The 26,222-nt window shown below is 43.5% G+C and overlaps 1 protein-coding gene across 1 annotated transcript in view; it reads left to right on the forward strand.

The window, feature by feature from the left end:
• st13 (ST13 Hsp70 interacting protein) overlaps positions 1 to 26,222 on the forward strand; it is a 60,329-nt gene that overhangs the window by 22,082 nt on the left and 12,025 nt on the right. Inside the window, exons 6-11 of the mRNA XM_078532047.1 lie at positions 4,867 to 4,951; positions 6,183 to 6,293; positions 11,290 to 11,392; positions 16,035 to 16,151; positions 22,976 to 23,024; positions 24,300 to 24,415. Coding sequence (XP_078388173.1) covers positions 4,867 to 4,951; positions 6,183 to 6,293; positions 11,290 to 11,392; positions 16,035 to 16,151; positions 22,976 to 23,024; positions 24,300 to 24,415 — 581 coding nt within the window. The remainder of the gene's footprint in view (positions 1 to 4,866; positions 4,952 to 6,182; positions 6,294 to 11,289; positions 11,393 to 16,034; positions 16,152 to 22,975; positions 23,025 to 24,299; positions 24,416 to 26,222) is intronic.

Consider the following 26,222-nt stretch of genomic DNA (forward strand, 5'->3'; position numbering starts at 1 on the left):
CTCTCCACATCCACCCTGTCAGGATTTTTTATGTTTCAATCAAGTCGCTTCTTACTCTTCTAAACTCCAGCGGATATAAGCCTGGATTGTCCAGCCTTTCCTCATAAGACAACCCGCCCATTCCAGATATTAGTCTAGTAATCCTTCTCTGAACTGCTTCCAATGCATTTACATCCTTCCTTAAATAAGGAGACCAATACTGTACACAATACTTCTGATGTGATCTCACCAACCAACGCCATGTACAACTGAAGCATAACCTCCTTACTTTTGTATTCAATTCCCTTTGTAATAAACAATAACATTCTATTAGCTTTCCTAATTACTTGCTGCACCTGCATATTAACCTTTTGCAATTCATGCACTAGAACACACAGGTCCCTCTGCATCTCTGGTCTGCAATCTCATCATTTAGATAATATGCTTTTTTATTGTTGCTGCCAAAATGGAAAATTTCACATTTTCCCACATTATACTCCTTTTGCCAGATCTTTGCCCTCTCACCTAACCTATCTATATCCCTTTATAGCCTCCTTATGTCCCCTTCACAACTTACTTTCCTACCGATCGTTGCGTCATCAGCAAATTCAGCAACCATACCTTCGGCCCCTTCATCCAAGTCATTATATAAATTATAAAAAATTGAGGCCCCTGCACTGATCCCTGTGGCACACCATTCGTTATGTCTTGCCAATCTTCCCCTTAAATGCATCCATGCTATTCACCTTGACTATATGATGTATTAGCAAGTTTCCCATTCTGAGCACACTCTGGGTAAAGAAGTTTGCTGAATACCTTATTGGATTTTTAGTAGCTATCTTAAAGGGAAACGTCAGGGCCATTTGACCAGCAGTTTGGAGATGGAATTTAGTTCCAAAGGTGAAGGGAGCCCTCCAGCACTGCACCTGTGTTCTACTCAGCTGAGTCTGGATTAAGAGTGGCAGCCGCCTGTTCATCAGGGGCCTTGAAGCAAAGTCTCTTCCTTGCTTCTGATCCTTTATTCATCCAACAGCCGCATGTAGCGTACAGCATGAGTCACTGAATGGTGATCAATAATGGAAAGCTGACTGATTTCCTCTCCCTGGCTCAGAGGATTGGAGCCCAGTAGTAATGCTCCAGTTGTTGTCCATGCAAAGCTGGGTTACCGTGCCTCAAAGGAGTAATCATCTTGGGACTTCCTAATCTATATCACTTAGCCATTTTAAGACAGTGGGCGAGCCAGGTTTGTCGCTAAATTAAGCAAGACCATATCCTCCCCATTTCCTGCGGGCGAATAATGGCAATGCTTTTCAAATGGAAATTTGCAGGGTTCCAGGGAAAGGGCAGGGACTAATTGGATAACTCTTTCAAAGAGCTGGCACATAATGATGGGTTGAATGGCCTCTCAGCGTTGTGTCATTCTATGAAAGATCAGTGGGCCATTTACAAGGGCATGTCGAACTGAATCACTTGGGGAATGCCTGTATTCTCAAAACTTCGGTCTGATATATTAAACAATAAAGTAAACTTGTAATTTTCATGAAGTTTAATAATAGGAATTCCTATGAAAGTCTGGTCTAACGTTAGCTTCAAAACTGATATTATAAAATAGTGGTCCTTTTCCTAGGCTGGTGTACATGGGTTTTGAACAGTGTGGCACATCTACCAAGACATTGGGTTCGGTGATAGAGGACCAGACAAGTTTACATTGGTGGTTCTTATTGCTGATTACCCTGAAACTCTGACTTGACCGCACTCCTTTTTTTCAAAGGCCAGTATTTTTCTGGATCTGGAGTCAATCTGAATCCCTTGCAAGTGGGGCGGGCCAGAGAGAGGTGGAGGTTTGGGGAGGAAATTTCAGAGCTAGAGCCGAGGCAGTTTGAAGGCACAGCAGCCAATGGAGGGGTGAAGAAAGTCAGGCATGTACAAGGGGTCAAAAATGGAGATTAGAAATATTGAGGGGCAACGTCAGGCATGGTTTTGAAAATTTTAAAACCCAGGTGTTGCCAGGTTGGGAGCACCTTTTTGAGACCTTAGCTCACCCCAAATTGCTTTACAGCCAATGAAATACTTCTGTAGTGCAGTCACTGTTGTGATTTAGGACAGGTAATCAACACTAAACTAACAGATAGTTCCATGAAATATGAAGCACAGAAGCAAGCCAGTTGGCCCAACCAGTCTATGTCAGTGTTTGTGTTTCCTCATCGAGCACTCAGCCTAACCCTCTATTCCCTTTTCCCTCATGTGCTTATCTTAGACTTGAAGCTTTCCTATATCTAGTGACTCTTGAGGCAAATAAAGCATATACTTGTGTCTGTTTCCATGGCTAGTTTTTCCTAGAACAGGTCTCCAGAGGCTATAGCAGGGACGGCCAAACCTTATCAACCTTAGAGCTGCATGCGGTAATCTTTGGACATCCAAGAGCCACAAGACATGGACAACCTTTCCATGCACATTTTTATTACTATTGCACACACTTTTGTGAGGAAACCTTCAGTTTTTTTCCTCTCTAACCTTCCAGGCTTCCTTCACACACTAGGCAGAATGTGGCAAAAACAAACCTGCTTCACTGACGCACATCAGAGCTAGCACATGCTCACTGCTTAACTGACTGGCAGCCTTTCTATCCTAATGTGGAAAATCAGTCAAGAGGTTTTTTTAAAAAAAAGGGATTGATTTTACTTGGGGTGGGGCGGGGACACACACGTTGTTATCACCTACTGAACAACAAATTTGAATCAGAGTCCCTGTGTCCCAATACAGTAGATTCTTAAAATCCTGTTCCGTATTAAATTGTTTCCTCCCTTTCCAGACAGAAGCCACAAGTCAGAGGGTTAGCAGTGAGAAGGTGGGCTAGGGAGCCGGAGAAAATGGTGCTGGGGGTCACGCAGCCCTATGTAAGACCAGCTGAAAACTAGAAAAGAAATCTCACGACACAACTGGAACAAATTGTTGATCTCAACCTTCCCTCCCAATGCTGCTGCCTACTCTCCGGTTCTCTCCTATGAAGCTGAGGCTGCAACCAGCTATTTACCTCCTTCCAATGTATGATTTATTGAGTTTCACAGCACAAGGAATGTGCCGCACTTTGTGTATGAAAGATCCACCATGAGCTGTGTTTGGCCACCCCGGGCTGTACCTTGAGGGACGCCACCCCACATCAAGCATGGCTGACCAGGAGACTCTCCTGGTCTTACCGCCTGCCAAAGACATATTGGAAATATTTGCAGGTTAATATTCAACCTGTTTACGAACATACAAATTAGGCATAGGCCATTTGGCCTCTCGAGTCTGCTCTACCATTCAAAAGATCATGGCTGATCTGATTATGGCCTCAACTCCCCATTCCACCTACCTCCGATAATCTTTGCCTCCCTTGTTAGTCAAGAACCTATCTAACTCTGCCTTAAAAATATTCATTGGCCCAACCTCCACCGCTATCTGGGGAAGAAAGTTCCAAAGATTCACGATCCTTTGAGAGAGAAAATTTCTTCTCATCTTTGTCTTAAAAGGGAGACCCCTTATTTTTGAACTGTGTCCCCTAGTTCTAGTCTCTCCCACAAGGGGAAACATCCTCTCAGCATCCACCTTGTCAAGTCCCCTCAGAACCTTATGTTTCAATAAGATCACCTCTCAATATTCTAAACTCCAATGGGTACAGGCCCAGCCTGTCCAGTCCTTCCTTGTAAGACAATCCCCCATATCCCATGTTTGACCATGTTTTGAACGCATCTTCCTTGGCCATCAAGTCCTGGGTGGGACCTGAACCTGGAGCTTCAGGTTCAGAGGCAGAGACGCTACACACTGCACTAGAAAACCACCTTCTTGTGCTTATCTAGCCTCCCCTTAAATACATCTAAACTAAGCACCTGAACTACTTCCTGTGGTAACAAGTTCACATTCTCACTACTCTGAGTAAAGAAATTTCCAAATTCCCCAGCAGATTTTCTGATGACTATCTGGCTATGTCGTTTTGATCTCCTTAACTAAGGGGAGACCTCTTTGCTCTAGAGAGGGTGCGACAAAGGTTCACTAGATTGATTACAGAATGAGAGGGCAGCCCTATGAGGAGAGAGAGGTCCATTCTACTCAATTATCTGAGCTTAGAAGAATAAGAGATGATCTCATTGAAATGTATAAAATTCTTTGAGGACTTGATAAAGTAGGTGCTGAAATTCTGGAGAGTCTGGAAGTAGGAGTTATAATCTCAGGATAAGGAGTTGGCCATTTAAGACTCAGATGACTTCTTCACTCAGAAATTTGCAAATTTTTGGAATTCTCCAGCCCACACTCCTACGGACGTTCGTTCAATGAATATAATAAAGACTGAGATGGAAAGATCTTATAGCACTAAGGGAATCAAAGGATATGGGGAATAGGGTGGGAAAGTCAAGTTGATGTAGAAGTTCAGCCATGATCTGTTTGAACTCTGGCTCTGGCACTGGCTCAGGCTCAGGAGGCCATGTGGCCTATTTCTGCTTTTTTTTTTATTGATGGCCCCTAGTTTTGCTCTTCTCCACAAGTGGATGCAGAGACTGTGTCTACTCAATCAGAAAGACTCTATTGGATCATTCCTCAACCATCTCTTTTTAAGAGAAAAGAGTTCCAGATTGTCCAGCCTTTCCAGATGGGTATAACTAGCAGTTGTGATAGTATCCTTGTAAATCTTTCTTGCATCCTCTCCAGCGCATGTTTCTTGGATGCTCCACATCCTCCGCTGCTGGACTGCTTGATACCTTAATGCTCCCCTAACTAACTTACTAACAAAAACGATGTTGATTTTTGTGTCTGACTATAGACAGGAATTAAACGTGTCAGGAAACCTCCTGCTCCTTGTGTTTGTAAGTTCTGCAATCTGTATCTAAGTTTTTTGGTTTCTCAATACAGGGAACTTTGAAAAGGCAGTTGAACACTTTACAGAGGCCATTAAGTTGAACCCACGTCTGGCTGTTCTCTATGCTAAGCGAGCCAGGTAAGGATGCTGAAGGAGGACAGCAGCCATGTGAAAATGGGCCAGTGGTTTACTGCGGTCAGGTGCAGTTTTTTGCAATCCCTCTGATAATTGCTGCTGGATGGGGTGAGACCCAAATATCAGTCGGGTGCTAATTAGAACAAGGCACCACCTCAAATGGAAGGAAAGATCATGAATGTTACCTCCTTGTTTTGTTCAGAGGTGCATGTTAGAAGCACCGCATCATAGTCCCTATCCTGCAGGATTGTGTTGCTGAAATTATAAAGCCAGGGTCAAATGGCTGACACTCTGAGAAGGGCATCTGAATTCTTTAAGAAAGCTGAGTTCAGGAACTAATGGGAAGGATGAAATGTCTTGAATTTTCTCTATTTGTTAGGGCTGGCTTTGAGTTCTTGCTCCTTTATCAGGTGTAAGGCAACGTCATCAATTGGGGGAGTTTTTAATGAAAGGTCCTTTAGTTTGGGAGGGGCTGGCTGAAAATGGTTTTTTTTCCCCTTCTGTGTTTGTCTCAGGCTTTTGTGTATTTCTAGAATAAAATGCTGAGAAGTATCATCCTTCCTTGAAGTGTCCTCCCTTTAAACACTACACAGTGGAGCAGGAGCAAGAACTTTTGAGATCCTTTTTTAGAGGGATGGGTTCACGGGCACTTGTCTGGAGTAAATCTGGGAGCTTTTGGTGATGTCATCCTATTGCCCACCTGTTGGCAAATGATGTTGGCTATTGTAAATTAACGGCAAAGTATTAGATTTTTGGGGGAAAGGCTTGAGTAAATGAATCTGAAATAATAAGTAAAAATGCTGAAAATGCGTTCCAGCTGATGCCAGTATTCCTTGTACACAGTAAAGCACCAGTTCCTTTGAGAGGGAAAAGGCATTAAAGTTTTAAGTAGGCTGAGCCTTTGTTATATTTTTTACCAATTCATCACCATATATTTACCCAATGGGTTGTTTCCCCATTCTAATATAAAAAAATAACCTATACATGCTCTTCTTACTCATGATTGTTGCCTTTTGGTTACGAATATGTCTTTGCGCTAACTGCAGTTAGAGCCTCCTTGAGCCACACCTAAGTATTTATTTCCAACAGAACAATTGTTGCACAAGAGGGTGCCTTCTCTTTCTGACTATTCTCCAGTTCATGCTTTTTTTAAAGCATGAAGTTACCCTGTGTTTTATTCTTTCTAACCACAAAGTAAGAAATACACTTTTCTCGTACTTTTCTCTCTATACAGCATCTATGTGAAAATGCAGAAACCCAATGCAGCCATTCGGGATTGTGACAGAGCCATCAGCATCAACCCTGACTCCGCACAGCCTTACAAGTGGAGGGGGAAAGCACACAGGTGAGGGAGGGAAGAAGGTGCTATTATTGCAATGAAAGGGTAGGAGCCTTGTTTAAAACAAGTAAAAAGGGATGTGAATTCTGTATTGCATTGTGGGATCAGAAAGGTAAATGAGACAGTTGTTGGTATGCTAATGTTCGGAAGGCTAGCCTGCAGTCGTCGCTATTAAATAGTGCTTTTTAATTCTATGTTTTGTGTACTCTGGTTCAACATAGCATGACATTTATATAGTACCTTCCACATCTCAGGACATCTTAGAGTGTTTTATAGCCAATGAAGTACTTTAGAGAAGTAGATCCAAACGCAAATGGAGTTTCCCTATTAAATATTGTCTATTGCCCTTTTTCAAACAATATTCATTTCAAATTTTCCCCATTCCCGCCCTCTTGCTTTGCATGACTCTGGACTGGTGCTGGAGGGCAGGGTTCGTCACGTAGCTTCCTCCAAGAGCCATGTAGAAAGAAAGATCTCAACCCAGACCAACAATCTGTTAACTCCTCCTTGCTGGCCCTTTGAGGTGAAGATGACCATGTTCATCATCCAGGCTGGTTGGTAGGGTCCTGGTGGATATTTAGGCGACTGCTAAGTCTGATCTGCACCGGGGAAATTCTGCTGCAGATAGGACAGGCTATCGCAGTCGGTTGAGTTTTGGGTGAACAGCTGGCTTGGCATTTCCTCTCTGCCTCTGATATGCGCTTGCTTTCAGAGAAGGCTGCACTGTTTTTCATTTGGTTACGTTGGGTGCAGCAACCCTGGACGAGCTTCTCCCAGGGCTAGAATTCAATATCAACGCTCCGAAGTGAAGCCTTCAGAGTGTCCTTGTAGTGTTTCCTTCGACTACCATGATAGCGCACCCCAGACTCAAACTCTCCATAGAAGATTTGCTTTGGCAAGCGAGTATCAGGCATTCTGGCTACATGACCAGCCCAACTCAGTTGTGACTGTCTCAGAATGGTGTGCTTGGTCACGCCAGCTCAGGTAAGCACCTCGGTGCCTGGTATTTTGTTCTCCCATCTGATCTTCACAAGTTTTTGAAGGCAGCACAAGTGAAAGTGTTTGAGCTTCTTGGCATGACACTGGTACACAGTCCAAGTTTCTCATGCATAGAGCAGAGTGGACAGTCTATGGTGCTCTATAGACTTGACCCCTCTTCTTTCCCACACAGATGTTTGAAGTCTGCTGAAGGCTACACTTGCTTTGGCAGTTCTTTCATGTGTCTTGTTGTCGATATAGACAGCTTGAGAGAGAGTGCTGCCAAGGTATGCGAACTTATCCATTGCTGACAGGTTCTGATCATGGACTGAAACCCTGGGCTTGAGGTTTTCCAGGAGCAGACTGGTATATTACGATTGTGCTGATCGTAAGGTCGAAGTTGTTACATGCATTGGAAAACAAGTCCGTGCTACATTGCATGTTCAGCTCTGAACCATCAGCTAGTGCACAATCACCAGTAAACAGGAAATCGTGAAGTATGTCCTTGGAGACCTGGTCTTTGCCTGGAGTTGTCTCAGATTGAGCAGCTTCCCATCATATGATATCTGATTTCGATGCCAGGTTCACCGTCATGAAAGGTATTGGAGAGCATGGTGGAGAAAAACATGCCGAAGAGCATTGGTGATAGCATGCAGCCTTGTTTGACTCCACTCGTGACTGGGAATGAGTCAGAAGACTCACCATTATCCAGGACAGGTGTGAACATGCTGCCATGGAGCTATCGAACCATTTTGATAAATTTCTCAGGGCAGCTGAATTTCAGGCCGTCACTGCCGACTGTGTCAAAGACCTTGATCAGGTCAACAAATGTGGTTTGGAGGTCCATGTTCTGTTCCTGACATTTCTCCTGAGGCTATCTAACTGTATAAACACCATATCAGTGGTTCCTTGACTTTTTCTGAAACAGCGCTGGTTCCCTGGCAGCTGATCCTGGTTAAGATGTTGCAGTGAGTGGTTCTGAAGGATTCTGGTGAAGATTTTGGTGATGGAGAGGAGTGAGATTCCTCTCTGTCGCATGATGGGAGGTGGATAATGGAGGCATCTTTATATTCTTGCAGGGTGATTACTTGCCGGGTGGTTACTTGCTCCCACAAAGACCGAAAGAGTTCAGTGAGCTTCTTGACCAGGCATTGACCTCCAGCATTGTAACCCTCAGCTGGGATAGTGCCGGCTCCTGGAGCTTTGCCACAAGGCGGGAGTTTGACTGCGGTTGTTGTTTCTGATGGTGTGGGAGAGTCAAGAGAACAATTGGTTAACCTGTGGCAGCCTGATCGTTGCGTCTCATTGATGGATAAAGGCTGGTTGAGGGTGTGCTTGAAGTGCTGTGCCTATCTTTCAAGAACTTGGGGTTTTTTTAAGGCAGCATTGACCTGTCAGCACCAATGATTATTGGAGATCCAGTGGACAGAGAGCATCGTAGAAATTCCTCAGTCTTTGTGGTCTCTATGTGACTGAAGTTCATCTTCTTTCTGATTCACCCAAGTGTCTTGCATCTCCCTGAGCTCGATTTGGACAGTCCTGCGGATGTTTCAGTAGGAATCGTGCTTGAATAGTGATGTCTTGTCACTGAGGTAAACCTTGTAGAGGTGATGTTTCTCCTGCAGAGGTTTCTTGATTACCTTATTGTTTTCATCAAGCCAATCTTGATGCTTACAAGATAAAAGCAAAATACTGCGGATGCTGGAAATCTGAAACAAAAACAAAAATAGCTGGAAAAACTCAGCAGGTCTGACACCATCTGCGGAGAGGAACACAGTTAATGTTTCGAGTCCGTATGACTCTTCATCAAATCAGTTTTGATGAAGAGTCATACGGACTCAAAACGTTAACTGTATTCCTCTCCGCAGATGGTGTCAGACCTGCTGAGTTTTTCCAGCTATTTTTGATGCTTACAAGAGTTGGGGCCAAGGGCCTTTAGAGCATTGGAGTGCGCTATATCCCTGAAGGCTGCCCAGTCATCCTTAACGCAGTGAGTGTCTATTTTCATTGTACATAGGCAACACTCAAGCTTCTCTGAGAGCGATTCCTTTATGGCTGCTTGTTTGAGCCTTGAGGAGGGGGTTGTTAACTCCACTTGAGCAATGTAGTGAGTCAAGCCCCAAACAATAGGGTGTCACCTGCCTGCTCTTTTGAGCAAGAAAATGATGGCAGAGGACTGACTTTTGCTGACAATGAAGAGATAACTGATTTCCATAGTGTGAAAATTGATCTTTATGATTCCAATCTCTCCCTCTCTCTTGGTATCCTTTCAAGTCAATGGAAATAAATCACCCTGTTCTGAGGGAAAAAAAGCAGCTTACAGTAATTCCTCACTTGAAGTTGTAGTTCAGTTCCTGAAAAGTGTAACTTTAAGTGAAACTGTGTGTAGAGACAGGAGAAAATAACCTATAATAACTCCCCGAATCCCATGGCTTTGAGTGTTTCTCTTCTTAGGCAGCCCTTCAGGATCGAGGATGACTTGCTTCCATTCCGGTTCAATGGGGTCAGAGTTTAATGGGAAAATGTGATTCTCAATATAAAAGCTGTAATTAGGTTCGTAGGCCCTTCCGCATCAGAAAAAAAAACATTATACTGTAGAAGTTGAAATACTTTGCTAACTTCCTATATTGGTAAATTAAATAACTTTTAAAATAAAATAAATTTAAGAATATAAAAGAAATACAATACCGCTTGGTACCTGTACATACCTCCTGCTTGCTGCCGATCCTGTTTCCCAAACCTCCCGCTTACCGCACATCCTGCTCTTTGAACCTCCTCATTGCTGCAGATCCTTCCTCTTACCAACCCTCTGGTTCGAGGCCTCTCCCATTCCCTGACTTAGCCTCTTGCTGCTGACCCTTGATTTGCAGCCTCTTGCACTCCCTGACTCTCCCACTCGCTGATCCTTGCTCTCACCGAACGTCCCACTTACTGACCTTCCTGCGTGCCACTTCCTTCTCCTGAACCCTCACTGCTAGCAAGGGCTCTGGAGATGAGCAGCGAGAGGCAGGAGGAGCAGCTTCGATGTGTGGTTAGGGAGAGGAGAGGCTGCAAATCAGAGGGTTGACAGTGAGAGAAAGGGTCAGGGAGCAGGAGAGGCCAAAATGGCGCTGACCAGGTCATGTTGCCCTATACCAGACCGGCGCGAAACAATTTTAAAATGAGACTCTCAATGCTAAACAAGAATACAGGACCCATTAACTGACTGACGTTAAAGTGAAACGATGTAAAATGGAGCAATATTAAACAAGGATACACTGTGGTTTATTTTCCCAGCCCTAGTTTTCTCTTTTTTTTGGTATTAAACTTTACTGGGCTACAGCTACATAGGTACTATGTGGGTGAGACTTGGCCGAGACTATTGATCGGGTACTGTGTATGAACACACGATACTTCATCACGCTGCCCAATCCTGTCCTCACTCAGTGTCTACAGATAGACACTTACAGCAGGAGTCACTGGGCAGGTATTTGGAGCTGATTTTCTTCCCCTTTTCATTAATCCAGGGATGCTGAAGCCATTTGAGCCCTGGCTGAGATCGGCTAAGCTTGGCATGCACCAAGGATTCAGCCATGTAACCCTCTTGGCCTGTATGATTCAGCTACTGGCTGGTTAAACTCTCATTTGACTAATCAGCTGTCTCAGAACCCATTGAGCCAGAGTCACCCTCGATCCTGAAGAACTGCCTAAGAAGGGAAACACTCAAAGCCATGGGATTCGGGTAGTTTATTACAGGTTATTTCCCCCTGTCTCTACACACAGTTAATAAAGGACGGTCACTTCTTCACATTTTGTGATACTGTACCAGCAGCTTTTAAGTAATAGTGTAGTTTCTCATGTTGAAAAAAGGGTATAAGTGCATAGGTAAACCTTGTTTCTCACTGACAAATTTAGTCCTCGTTAACAGCCTGTGACCAAGTCAGTTCCAGTAACTATGGTACAGTTGCTTAACCACACTCAAAAGTTGTGTGTTTGAAGGTTGCAGTTGTAAACCTTGCTGTTTTATAATGATTCTATCAAACAGGTTGCTAGGTCACTGGGAGGCAGCAGCACTGGACTTGGCCACAGCCTGTAAACTGGATTATGATGATGACACCAGCTCCACGTTAAAGGAGGTGCAACCTAGGGTAAGTAACCGCATGCTGGTCACTGTTTGTTGCTTAAAAATTATTTGGACTGGAGAATGGATGGATCTATAATTTATGGTTAAATTTAAGATGTATTTCGAAAGCATCTTTCATGTCTTCAGGATGTCCCAAAGCGCTTTCCACCCAATGAGTTACTTTGCAATGCAGTCACTCTTGTAGGCGGATTAGATTTATGTTGGTCACATGGCCAAGTTGATGCAAGGATTCATTGGCAGCATTGGTTTCCCTGATCCAACATTGGGCAGGGGGGGAGCATGGATAAAAGCTGAGAATTCATTAGTTTTCAGGTTACTTTTTGCACAAAAAGCATTGTGTGGAAGTGCTTTTGAAAATCTCATTCCTGTTTTCAAATTGCTCCTTGGCCCTATCTCTGGAAATTCCTCCAGCCCTATAACTGAGATCTTTGCACTCCAATTCTGGCTTCTTTAGCATCCCCATTGTTAAGCATCCATCACTGGTGGCAGTGCCGAGCCCCCAACCTCTGGAATTCCCTCCCTCAACCTCTCTGCCCTTTTCTCCTCCTGTTAGGACACTCCTTAAGACTACGTCATTGACCAAAGTTTCCTTACTTATTCCATCATTTCTCCTTAATGACTGCGTCAAACTTTTACAAATGCTCCCGTGAAGCGCCTTGGGATGTTAAAGGCGCTATGTAAATGCAAGTTGTGTGTTGTTCAGATAATGTTGGAAATGTGGAACAGGTGAGTATGCATCAGAATCTTCAACAGTGAAGGCTGCTGTTGCTGTTTGAGACACTGACTGATCTGCGCATTTCCAGCATTTGCACATTTTCTCTCTCTACTGCTTTTGCAGGTTCATTTCCAAATATAAATTTCTTTCCATTCATACATGCCAGTCCAGGAAAGGAAAATAAATCACAACAAGTAAATATATGCTGTTAATTGTTGTGATGTGCAGCCGTCGGGTTCCCCAGCACTTGAATTTTAATCGCTATTTGTGAATTTGCACTGCTGTCTCTCCTGACCATCCAAGTGCCAGCTGAAATAGTACCCAGCTGGTTCCCAATCACTGCTGCACTTCATTAACTAGGGATACAAGAGCTAGTGGCTATGTTACTGGACTAATAATTCACTGAGTTCAAACCTTATCATGAAAATTTGAAATTAGATTTTATTTGAAAATCTGTACAGAGGAGGATTGTTGTAAAAGCCCATCTGATTCGCTGATGTGGTTTAGGAAGGGAAACTTGATGCCCTCGCCTGTTCTGACCCCTATGTAACTCCAGTCCCACACCAAAGTGGTTGACTCTTAACTGGAGTGTTGTATTAAATCAGGACATCTGGGAATGGCTAATGAATGTTGGGCTTGTCACATTCCAAGAATGGGCTAAAAAAAATAACTGGAGCTGTTTAAAATTAGAATCAGCGACTATCCCAAAGTACTCTACCAGCTGGCTACTTCAAACACGTACACGTAGCTGGAGAAAAGTAGAATGCTGGCACTTCATATGTGTTCCTGGTTAAAGACCAACATGCAAAATACAATAACCTGCAACGTCTTGAAGGGACGGATATGATTGCTAAATTTGCTGATGACAATGATAGATAAGAGAGTAAGTTTTGAAGAAATAAGTGCTCTGCAAAGGGATAGGTTAAGCGAGAGAGCAAAAATTTGACAGAAGGAGTATAATGTGGGAAAATGAGGCTGTCCACTTTGGCAGGAAGACTAAAATAGAAGCATATTAAAATGGAGAGAGATCGCAGAACTCTGCGGCACAGAGGGATCTGGGTGTCCTGGTACATGAATCACAAAAAACTAGTATCCAGGTACAGCAAGTGATTAAGAAGGCAAGTGGAATGTTGTTGTTTATTGCAAGGAGATTGGAATATAAAAGTAGCGAAGTTTTGCTGCAGCTGTACAGGGCCTTGATGAGACTGCATCTGGAATACTGTGTACAGTTTTGGTCATCTTAAGAAAGGATGTAATTGCATTAGAAACAGGTCAGAGAAGGTTGACTCGACTCATTCCCGGGGTGAGGGGGTCATCTTATGAGGAAAGGTTGGATAAGCTGGGCCTGTATCCATTGGAATTTAGAAGAATGCGAGGTGATCTTATTGAAACACACAAGATCCTGAGGGGGCTTGACAGGGTGGATGCTGGTACCATATTTCCCCTTATGGAAGAGACTAGATCTAGGGGGCACAGTTTAAAATAAGGCTTCTCCCCTTTAAGATGGAGGTAAGGAGAATTTTTTCTGAGCTATGATCAAATTAGGAGCAGGAGTAGGCCATTCGGCCCCTTGGACCTGCTCTGACATTTGATAAGATCATGGCTGATCGATCGGATTGTGGCCTTCACTCTTATTTCGCTGCTCAACCCGATAGCCTTTGACTCCCTTGTCAATCAAGAATCTTACCTACTTCAGCCTTAAAAATATTCACTGACCCAGCCTCCACTGCTGTCTGGAGAAGAGAATTTCACAGACTAACAACCCTCAGAGAAGAAAATTCTCCTGGTCAAAATCCTGGAACAGCACTGTGGGTGTACCTACATCACATGGACTGCAACCCTTCAAGAAGGCAGCTCAGCTTCTCCAGGGCTTTTAGTGATGGGCAATAAAAGTGCTGTCCTAGCCAGCGACGCCCACGTCCCGTGAAAAGAATTTTAAAAATGGTGGATAAAAGCAAAAAACTGCCAATGCTGGAAATCCAAAACAAAAATAAAAATACCTGGAAAAACTCAGCAGGTCTGACAGCATCTGCGGAGAAGAGCACATTTAACGTTTCGAGTCCGTATGGCTCTTCAACAGAACTAAGGAAAAATAGAAAAGAGGTGAAATATAAGCTGGTTTAAGGGGTGGTTGGGACAAGTAGAGCTGGATAGAGGGCCAGTGATAGGTGGAGATAACCAAAAGATGTCACAGTCAAAAGGACAAAGAGGTGTTCACGGTGGTGATATTAGCTAAGAAATGTGCTAATAGGTGACATTAAGGGTAGAAAGCAGGACGAGCAAGGTACAGATAGCCCTAATGGGGGTGGGGTGGGGGGAAGGGATCAAAATAGGCTAAAAGGTAGAGATAAAACAATGGATGGAAATACATTAAAAAATAATGGAAATAGGTGGGAAAAGAAAAATCTGTATAAATGATTGGAGCAGGCTTGTGGGGCCAAATGGCCTACTCCTGCTCCTAATTCGTATGTTTGTGTGTATGTGGATATAGCACCTTTTAATGTAGTAATAACACCCTATGGCATCAAAACAAAAGTTGACATGAAATCACACAGATGTTAGGACAGCTTTTATAGCAACTGAAGTATTTTTTTGACGTGTAGTCACTGTTGTAATGTAGAAAACGCAGCAAGCTTCTGCAAACAGCAATGTGATAATGATCAAATAATCTGTTTTGGTGATGTTAGTTGAAAAATAAATATCGGTTAAGACACTGGGGAGTGTTGAAATAATACATCCACCAGAGAGGGAAGAATTTAATGTCTCATGCGAAAGACGACACCTAGCTCAATACTCCACCGGACCTAGTTTTATGTGCTTAAGTCTCTAGAGTGGGACTTGAACTCTCAACCTTCTGACTCAGGCAAGAATGCTACCCAGCTAAGTCTCTAGATTATGATCAGGAACGGAAGCTGCAGCTGTGCTCACTCTTATGGAAGTCCAGTCAGGAAGATAAGCTTGTAAGCGGCAAAGCTGATTGAATTAAAGGGTGTTGGCTTTTGACCTTGTGTGAACTCTGCCACCTTGCACTCTATGCTGCAGTTCCTTGTACAAGTGGCTGGGAGAAAGAGGTGCAGGACCTGAAACCAGCAAGTGGAGAGTGAAATTTCTAATGGTATTTTGAACCTAAAGAGTACAACTACTGTCTGAGAATGTGCTGCACTGTACTATTGTGTTATAGTGCAGAACACAATTTTTGAAATGAAGAGTGTATGAATCATAAGGAGCCTGGTGTAATGCCACTTCCTGTTTCTTCTACCCCGCCCCCCCCCCCCCCGAAAACACTTGCTAAAAGAGAAGGGTAGGCATTCTAGGGACATCTCCTGGTGCCTGCCTCTGTAGTGTGGGGAGCACAGGAAAGGGAGTTGGCTATTTAGTCCCTCGAGCCTTTTCTGCCATTCAGTGAGATCAACGCTGATCTACAACTTAACTCCATATACCCCCCCTTTTTCCTGATCCCTTTGAATGTCAAAGATCTAGCATCAATTGCTGTTTGTGGAAGGTTTCAAACTTTGACCGCCCTTTGTGTGTAGATGTGTGTAGTTTCCTAATTTCACTCCTAAAAGGATTGGCTCTAATTTTTGGGCTGTACCTCCTGGTTCTAGGCACCCCACCTCACCAGCTAACAGAAATAGTTTCTTCCTTTAGTGGAAACGGTCTACATTTACACCCCTCTTTAATGTATGAATATAAATCATAAAATATAGTTTGTTAATGCTCGATCTTGGGTTGAGGATCATGCGATAGCTTCTTTCTACGCCTACCAATTAAAAAAAAAACCCAAAAATTCCTTTAAACATAGCCTGTTGTAGACCTACAATGGACCTGACTGTCTTTGTCAACTGTGGTGGAGCAGGTTGTAAAGGAAGAGTAGATTTACTTACTAAGAGAGGCTCGTACATTAAATATTTCAACAACATTTTCTCTTTAGGCTCAAAAGATTATAGAACACAGAAGAAAATATGAAAGGAAGCGTGAAGAGAAGACTATTCGGGAGCGAATAGAACGGGCAAAAAAAGCAAAAGAGGAACATGAGAAAGCACGTAAGGTAAGTGGCAAAGTGGCATTGGAAATCATCTTCATTTTCTTCCAATTTCTCCTTCTTCCTGCCCTGGTAACGCAGATTCTTGCTGAAAAGCACATGTGTGCTGCCTTTCAACCCCTCAACCAAATATTAATTTACTCGAGTCTAGTCAGTGAATGTCGACAGGTTTTTGATTTATTGGGGTCTGTGCAGTTGTGTCCATGCATATGCTCCTTAGTAAGAGTCACTGGATAGTAATGGTGAATGGGATCCCTGACTTTATATAGAAGGTGTACAGCACAGAAACAGGCTATTCGGCCCAACTGGTCCATGCCAGCCTCCTCCAACCCATTTTCATCTTACCCATCAACAAAACCTAAAACACAGGAACGACCTCTTTGAGCTTCTCCCATTTTACTTGGAGTCGCTACAATGCTGGTTGTTCACCCTTCCCTGTCGTCTCCTGCCAGTCACTCATTGCTCTTCCAATCCCACTGCATTTAAGTCTCTCACCACCGCATCTTTCCATCTGGTCTTAGATCTTCCTCCCTCCTCTTCTTGGCAGCCCCATCTCGATCACTCACCTTGCCACATTTCCCCTCTCTTTTCTCTCGCTCTCTCACTCCAAAGAAGATGACCTTTCCATTTCAATCTCTTTTTGCCTACTTTCTCCGGTGTTTCCACAGTCTTCATTGACCCTCTGATGTGCTGATTCCTGATTTTGACCTTTCTCCTTACTCCGCACAGGAACTATAATTTTTCAGTAAAACTATTCCTATCCGGGAAAACTATTATAAATAAAAACAGCAAATGCTGGAAAACGCTCATCAGGTCAGACACCATCTGTGGTGGCATGATTAGAAATAAATAGTAATGTAAGCATTAGACTTGGCAGCAATAAAACATTTTTAAAAAAATTAGTCTGCTTAAAAATAAGGGGTCACCCATTTAAGACAGATGAAGAGAATTTTTTTTTTCTGAGGGTTGAGAGTCTTTGGAACTCTTTTCCTCAAAAGGTGGTGGAAGCAGAGTCTTTGAATATTTTAAGGCAGAGGTAGGTTGGTTCTCGATAAGGGGGTGAAAGGTTATCAAGGATGGGTGGTAATGTGGAGTTGAGGTTACAGTCAGATCAGCCATGATCTTATTGAATGGCAAAACAGGCTTGGGGGGCTGAGTGCTTAATCCTCTTCATATGTTTGTACGACAGAAAAGCTTGATATTTTTCAAATAGGAGCACTGTGATGCTGTGACATGTCTATGCATAAACAGTGCAGGTTTAACTTTGAATCTTTTTTAAGTCTTCAACTTTGCAACACAAAGCCTTAGAGTTGTTATTTCGTATAGTCCCAAGACTTTTCCTGTATTGATATACAAGTCCCATTTAACAGATAATTAAACTTGCAAAGCCTCCTGAACCTTAATACGAGCACCTCCAGGGTTGTCACTAAGTTTGCCTGGTGAGTTGGTACCAATATATTTCTTGTAACTAGTATCTCAGCCTAGTGCTATATAATTCAAAATGGTGTCCGGCCATTACCTAGATTTGAAGGATCAAAGCCTATGTTTACTGCTAGAGAGTGTGCGAAATTTTCATACTTCCATTACAATTGACTGATGTCCACGTAACTGTATTGGTGCATCCACACAAACTAGGTCTAGCTGTTGGAAATTCCCCTAATGCTAGGACATCAATAGGGCAAATATGTGAGAGAGGAAGAATAATGTCATTTAGAATAATTTTCGTTGCTTCACAAGTACAAATAAAAGAGTTATAAAACAAGATAAAAAGCTGCTGTTAGGAGATTACAACATTATAAAGCTCTGATTGCCACGCATTTACAATTACAAAAATACATTAAACTAGAAGGGAAAACACACAACCTATCCAGCATATATAACAATATCAAATATATAACTGGTCAATACAACTTATCAGTAAAATTATTAAATATACAAATTATCTATCCTATATAACAATACCAAAAATCCCAAACTGTGTCACAAATGGAAAGATGAGGAAGTAGACACCTAAAGATACCTGATTGAATTTTTTGAGGAAGTGACCAGGTGTGTAGATGCTGTTGATGTAGTTTATATGGATTTCAGCAAAGCCTTTGACAAGGTCCCACATGGGAGACTTATAAAGAAGGCAAATGCATATGGGATACAGGGTAATTTGATAAGGTGGATTCAAAATTGGCTTAGTTGTAGGAGGCAGAGGGTGATGACAGAAGGATGCTTTAGTGACTGGAAGCCAGTGTCCACTGGCGTATTACAGGGATCTGTGCTTGATCCCTTATTATTCGTCATTTATATAAACGACATAGATGACTATGTGGGGGGTAGGATTAGTAAGTTTGTGGATGACACAAAGATTAGCCGGGTGGTTAACAGTGATGTTGAGTGTCTTGGGCTGCAGGAAGATATAGACAGGATGGTCAAATGGGCAGATAAGTGGCAGATGGAATTTAACCCTGAAAAGTGTGAGGTGATACACTTTGGAAGGAGTAATTTGACAAGGAAGTATTCAATGAATGGCATGACACTAAGAAGTTCTGAGGAACAAAGGGACCTTGGTGTGTATGTCCATAGATCTCTGAAGGCGGAGGGACATGTTTGTGTGGTGGTGAAAAAGGCATATGGGACACTTGCCTTTATCAATCAAGGCATAGATTACAAAAGTAGGGAGATCATGTTAGAGTTATATAGAACCTTGGTGAGGCCACAGCTGGAGTACTGTGTGCAGTTCTGGTCACCACATTATAGGAAGGATGTGATTGCACTGGAGGGGGTGCAGAGGAGATTCACCAGGATGTTGTCTGGGATGAAACATTTAAGTTATGAAGAGAGGTTGGATAGACTTGGGTTGTTTTCGCTGGAGCAGAGAAGACTGATCGAGGTGTACAAGATTGAGGGGCATGGACAGGGTGGATAGGGAGCAGCTGTTCCCCTTAGTTGAAGGGTCAGTCACGAGGGGACATAAGTTCAAGGTGAGGGGCAGGAGGTTTAGGGGGGATGTGAGGAAAAACCTTTTTACCCGGAGGGTGGTGACGGTCTGGAATGCACTGCCTGGGAGGGTGGTGGAGGCGGGTTGCCTCATATCCTTTAAAAAGTACCTGGATGAGCACTTGGCACGTCATAACATTCAAGGCTATGGGCCAAGTGCTGGTAAATGGGATTAGGTAGGTCGGTCAGGTGTTTCTCACGTGCTGGCGCAGACTCGATGGGCTGAAGGGCCTCTTCTGCACTATGATTCTGTAAAGTGACCAGGGTGGGGTTTTGGGTGGGGGGGGTCTGTGGAACCAAATTGCTCAGCAGAGTGAAGGGTTCTGGGAATAGTTTTAAATGAAGAAAAGAAATGAGGGGACATCTCAAACCCAGCTGAGGAGCTCCAAGACCAGTTCTTGCCTGAGCTTACCTGACGTGTCACAGACCAAAAATCAAGACTGGGAATTTCCTCTTGTGTGTTGTTTAGTCTCAAGGGCAATTAGTGATAGCAGTAAATGCTGGCTTAGCCAGCGACACCCACATCCCATGAATAAATAAATAAAAGTCATTGTTAGTACCACACTGAGTGGACTGTGTGCTCCATCTGGGTGGATTGAGGTTTTTTTTTAGATAAATCTTCACCAAATTAATAGAATATTTGCATTCAGAGGTCAAGATAAAAGTTGATATTTGGAACCAAGAACTTATGTTTGTGTAGGAGCTTCTCACCCTCTGCACATCCCAAAGCGATTCACAGCAAATGAATCCTTTCTGTTAAAGTGCAGTCACCGTGGGGTAAACATAGCCAATTTACACACGGCAGGATCCCACAAACAGCGCATGAGGCATAAGGCCTGTTAATTTTATGTGTGTGGTTGGGGGCAAATAATAGCTAGGACAGTATAAACTCCCTGCAGTCCAAATGGTGCAATGGGATCTTTTAAATCCACATTAGCATGCAGTCTTAATGCCTCATGTGAAAGTACTGCAATGAATTGTAAACTTGGATTAAATGCTTGAGATTTTAGTGGGGTTGCACCTTCTGGCTCAAAGGTGAGCGCTGCCAGAGCCCATGAGTCACCTGATGGATTAATCCCTGGGATCAGGGGGTTGTCCTATGAAGAGAGGGTGAGTATATTGGGCCTACATTCTCTGGAGTTTAGAAGAATGAGAGGTGATCCCATTGAAACATACAAGATTTTGAAGGGGCTTGACAGGGTAGACACTGAGAAGTTGTTTCTGCTGGCTGGGGAATCCGGAAGTCTCAGGATAAAGGGTCGATCATTTAGGACTACAATGAGGAGAAACTTCTTCACTCGATGGGATGTGAATCTTTTGCATTCTCTACCCCAGAGGGTTGTGAATGCTCCATCGCTGACGGTATTTAAGGCTGGGATAGACAGTTTGTGGTGTCTCAGGTAATCGAGGGATATGGGGAGCAGGCGAGAAAGTGGAGTTGAAGCCCAAGATCAGCTCGATGGGCTGAATGGCCGTCTCCTCCTACCTCTTGTGTTCTTGTGATAGGTAAAATTCTACCACTGTTGGGCTCGATGTTGGGAGCACCTGATTGAAGTGACTGGTTTTCCAGATTGCTACTTGCTGGGCAGGCCCAATTGTTCATTCATCATCATAATGACAAGACAGTACAACTGATGAAGGCCTAATGGTGGCTAAATTCAATCAGAATCTGGTCAGTAAATCTACATTTGATGATATGTTGAGAGGCTTGGCAACAGGGAGCAGGTATCAGCATTTAAATTGTGAAAACTTTAAAATAACGTGAAATAAAAAATCCAAAGCAGGCAAGTGAGTTGATTTAAAAGCTGAAACGAATCTTAAAACATAATCAGAAATTGGAGTGAACTGGCCTATCTAGAGCTTTTGTTAGTGTGCATTGCACTTGTGGAGGTGCTGGGCTGAAGTTCAAAAATGCACTGGCAGCCTCCTTGCCTCTGTTGACTCTTCCTCACTCTTGCTTTTGGATTTATTTTGACAGTCTCCCATGGAAAAGATTCAGATGAATTGTTTTAAAATATGCTGTTAATGTTTGCTGCAGTGGGGCAGCAGATCCAGCAGATGTGTTCCATTTTGGACAGTCCGTTTGACCCAGCATGCTCAGGACAATGAAACATCATTTGTGCCATCCACTGACTCTTTAACCTCATGCTGCTGAACCAATCCTACTCATTTGAGCAGAGCAGGGGACATTACCGAGTTAGGATGTTGGATTCTCTTCTAGGCCGTGGGGTAGCCGATTTTGACTAAAATCCAGCAGTGCAGTTGGTTTATTTTTTAAAAAACTTAAAGGCTTTTAGAAACTGAACAGGCAGCTGGATAGCAAATGTTAGAGAGGTGGTTTTGTCCAGGACTGTAGGACAGAATGTGAATGGGACCTTTCCTTTTAACGAAGGTGACTCACCAAAGTGGATAGTGTAGAGTATCTTATTTTTATATCAATACATGAAGCCAAGTCATATTAATATATAATGAAACAACTCTGATTATACATGTTGATCTGTAAGTTTCATCTCTGAGTAAAGCAGTTTACGATTTGAGGCAAACTTAACCTGGTCTAGTGTTAACTTGATTACCTTTTGGAGAGATTGAAGTAAGTGTGTGAAAGACTTAAATATCCAGTTCCGATCACAAGGGGATGATGCTATTGTTGAATTGTTGGTCATGATATTGTAGAATATGATGTAGCACAGTGAGAGTCAAATATGATGAGAGGCTCCAATCATTCAAGGGAATGGCTAATAAGAAAGTATGACAGTCTGGAATTTATAATAGAGACCCTCGATGGTAACTGTCAGTAAACTGGGCACATCACAACTGAGTGCCTAGCAATCAGGACCTGGAGTTGTTTGTATTTATATGTTATTTTGTACTGGTACTGTTTGCTAGGTCTAGTAGAATCTCCTTGTGATGTTAACTAGACTCCAATTTAGTGACTGACATGCTGGGCATATATTCATATAAGTCACTGAAGGTGACAGGACTGGCTAAGAGAACAGTTAATAAAGCACATAGTATCCCAGGCTTTATTAATGGTAACAAAGAGTACAAGAGCAAGAGGGTTATGCTAAACTTGTATAAAACACTGGCTTGGCCTCAGCTGGAGTATTACGTCCAATTCTGGGCGCCACCCTTTAGGAAGGATGTGAAGGCATTACAGAGATGGCAGAAAAGATTCATGAGAATGGTTCCAGGGATGAGGAACTTCAGTTACATAGATAGGATTTGAGAAGTTGTGACTGTTTTCCTTGCAGAAGAGAAGGTTGAGAGTAGATTTGATAGAGGGATTCAAATTCATGAGGGGTCTGGACAGAGGAGATGGGGAGAAACTGTTCCCATTGGTGGAAGGATGAAGAACGAGAGGGCACCAATTTAAGGTAATTGACAAAAGAAGCAACGGAGACATGAGAGATTTTTTCTCACAGCGTGTGGTTAAGGTTTGGAATGTGCTGCCTGAGTGGGCGGTGAAGGCAGATTCAATCGAGGCACTCGAGGTGGAATTGGATTATTAGCTGAAAAGGAAGAATGTGCAGGGCAATGGGGAGAAGGCAGGGGAGGGTAATGGATGACTTGCTCATTCAGAGAGCTAGCAGATACAACTGGCCTCCTGTGCTGTAACCATTCTGTGACGCTCTGATGTCTGAATAGTTCGAGACATTTGCACCTAATAAAATAATTGGCACTGAAGATTCTGAATGGAGAGTCTGGGCTCCAAGGGGATCTTCATGGCCTGGTTCAGCTGCTTTTAGCTGGCGCAGTGGATACTCTGTTCAAGCAAATGTTTGTTTAATTTCTAGTCTTTGTAGCCAACTTGTCGTCCAGTAACATCTGTTTCCTTATTTCAGGAGGAAGAGGCTCGCCGTCCGGGGGCAGCTGGATTCGGCGGGTTCCCAGGTTTGTTTCCCTGTGCCCTTCTTTGCTCGCTGTGTAGAGAACAAGGAATGAACACCTCGACTCCTTGGGGGCTGCTGTTTTAAGGCAGCTGGGAAGAATGTGACACCTGACCAGGGACTCTCCTCACGCTCCCATTCTGGGCAAATCCTTCCAATCACGTCCCTTAATTACAATCTGCCCTGAACATTTTAGAAAAAAAAACATTGGTTCATTAAAATGGGGGCGGGGGGGTGGGGGGGGTTGGCAGTGCCAACACTCCCCTGAGCGACCATGCACAGAAATTGTTCTGTTTTCTTCCATTGTTAGCTTCCCTTCTAATTTAGTTTGTTAATGCCCAGTTTGAGTTGGTGACCCGCCTTGGAAATATCAGTACCGTTGCCCCTTGAAGGAATGCACTGGATTGTGTCCCTGCGGTGCCAGGCTTGCCTTCCTGTATTCTATTACCAACTGATCACAAACTGGCACCCTCGTCAAGTCAGATTCTGGATCCTTCTCCTCTGGTAGCAGTGTGAACAGCCTGCCATTATTCCATTTTAAAGATTTTGTGTTTTTCCATCTCCTTTGACTGACTTTTACTGGGCGATGGTTTCAGGAGAGCTAGCGATATTCCAATTATTCGCCAGAAGCGGTTGTTTTTCGTTATACTGTCCCAGACAATGAATGTCGGCAAGCTATTCAACAACAGAGGGCATCACAACCAAGCCTGCCCTTTTTCTTACCCAATGTCATCATGTATGTGCACTCTCCAGCACGTGTCAGGGGATCTGGCAGGTTATGGCCCAAACAGCTTGACTTCCAGCCTAGCTGGACCAAGGGTGGCTGAGACCAGCCATATTTACTACTGCTGCTTCAGTTCTGATCAGGTCACTGGCACAAACCAGCCAGCTCCTACATCAGCTATTTTATGGCTTGTGAGTGAGACAAGCAGTGAATGCAGAATTAAAGGCACTTTAGTGCCTACAGTTGGAGAAGACTTCCAATTGATCTAAACCCAGGATAATACTCTGTTCCAGTGCAGTCCTGGCTGTGTGACGGTTTAAAATGGTCTCTGTGAGCTTCTGTCAATCACTTTCTTTGAATTGTCCTCTAGTCCCCTATATTATGGCTTCCCATAGATGTAGGTTCAATTGCAGCTGTATCCCATCAGCCATGGAGAGAGGCCATTGTATCTATACTGCGCCAGAGAGGTCATTGTATTTATACCGCTCCATAATCACCTTATCCTTCAATTCAGCATCACCCTTAATCACATGGTGATTTTTTTCCTATCCTCAGGTGGTGCTGGTGGTTTTCCAGGAGGAATGCCTGGGATGGGAGGAATGCCTGGGATGGCAGGAATGCCTGGTCTAAATGATCTACTTGGTGACCCAGAGGTGCTTGCAGCTATGCAGGTAAACAATAGCAAGAATTGTCAATCTCGCCATACAATCTTGTATACAGTGGCTGATCATTAATGCACTGTGTACAGTAGCTGCTCACTAACACAGTCAGGGTCAGCACTGCGATGTACACAGTAGTTGCTCACTAATACAGGCAGAGTCAGCACTGTGATGTATACAGTAGCTGGTCATTAATGCGGGGCCTGCTCAGCATTGTGCATGCAGTAACTGGTCACAAATACAGTAAGGGCCAGACTGTGGTGTATACAGTTAGCCACTAATACAGTCAGGAGTCAGCACTGTCATGTATACAGTACTTGCTCACTAATACAGTCATGGTCAGCACTGCGATGCATACAGTCAGGGTCAGCACTGATATATACAGTAGCTGCTAACTAAAACAGTCAGGGTCAGCACTGTGATGTATACAGTAGCTGCTCACTAATACAGTCAGGGTCAGCACTGTGATGTATACAGTAGCTGCTCACTAATACAGTCAGGGTCAGCACTGTGATGTATACAGTATCTGCTCACTAATACAGTCAGGGTCAGCACTGTGATGTATACAGTATCTGCTCACTAATACAGTCAGGGTCAGCACTGTGATGTATACAATAGCTGCTCACTAATACAGTCAGGGTCAGCACTGTGATGTATACAGTAGCTGCTCACTAATACAGTCAGGGTCAGCACTGTGATGTATACAGTAGCTGCTCACTAATACAGTCAGGGTCAGCACTGTGATGTATTTAGTAGCTGTTCACTAATACAGTCAGGGTCAGCACTGTGATGTATACAGTAGCTGCTCACTAATACAGTCAGTGTCAGCACTGTGATGTATACAGTAGCTGCTCACTAATACAGTCAGGGTCAGCACTGTGATGTATACAGTAGCTGCTCACTAATACAGTCAGGGTCAGCACTGTGATGTATACAGTATCTGCTCACTAATACAGTCAGGGTCAGCACTGTGATGTATACAGTAGCTGCTCACTAATACAGTCAGGGTCAGCACTGTGATGTATATAGTAGCTGCTACTAATACAGTCAGGGTCAGCACTGTGATGTATATAGTAGCTGCTCACTAATACAGTCAGGGTCAGCACTGTGATGTACACAGTAGCTGCTCACTAATACAGTCAGGGTCAGCACTGTGATGTATACAGTAGCTGCTCACTAATACAGTCAGGGTCAGCACTGTGATGTATACAGTAGCTGCTCACACACAGTCAGGGTCAGCACTGTGATGTATACAGTAGCTGCTCACTAATACAGTCAGGGTCAGCACTGTGATGTATACAGTAGCTGCTCACTAATACAGTCAGGGTCAGCACTGTGATGTATACAGTAGCTGCTCACTAATACATTCAGGGTCAGCACTGTGATGTATACAGTAGTTTCCCACTAATACAGTCAGGGTGAGCACTGTGATGTATACAGTAGCTGCTCACTAATACAGTCAGGGTCAGCACTGTGATGTATACAGTAGCTGCTCACTAATACAGTCAGGGTCAGCACTGTGATGTATACAGTAGCTGCTCACTAATACAGTCAGGGTCAGCACTGTGATGTATACAGTAGCTGCTCACTAATACAGTCAGGGTCAGCACTGTGATGTATACAGTAGCTGCTCACTAATACAGTCAGGGTCAGCACTGTGATGTATACAGTAGCTGCTCACACACAGTCAGGATCAGCACTGTGATGTATATAGTAGCTGCTCACACACAGTCAGGATCAGCACTGTGATGTATATAGTAGCTGCTCACTAATACAGTCAGGGTCAGCACTGTGATGTATGTAGTAGCTGCTCACTAAT

This window comes from Cetorhinus maximus, chromosome 29 (genome assembly GCF_964194155.1).
Source record: "Cetorhinus maximus chromosome 29, sCetMax3.hap1.1, whole genome shotgun sequence".
Taxonomy (NCBI): Eukaryota; Metazoa; Chordata; class Chondrichthyes; order Lamniformes; family Cetorhinidae; genus Cetorhinus; species Cetorhinus maximus.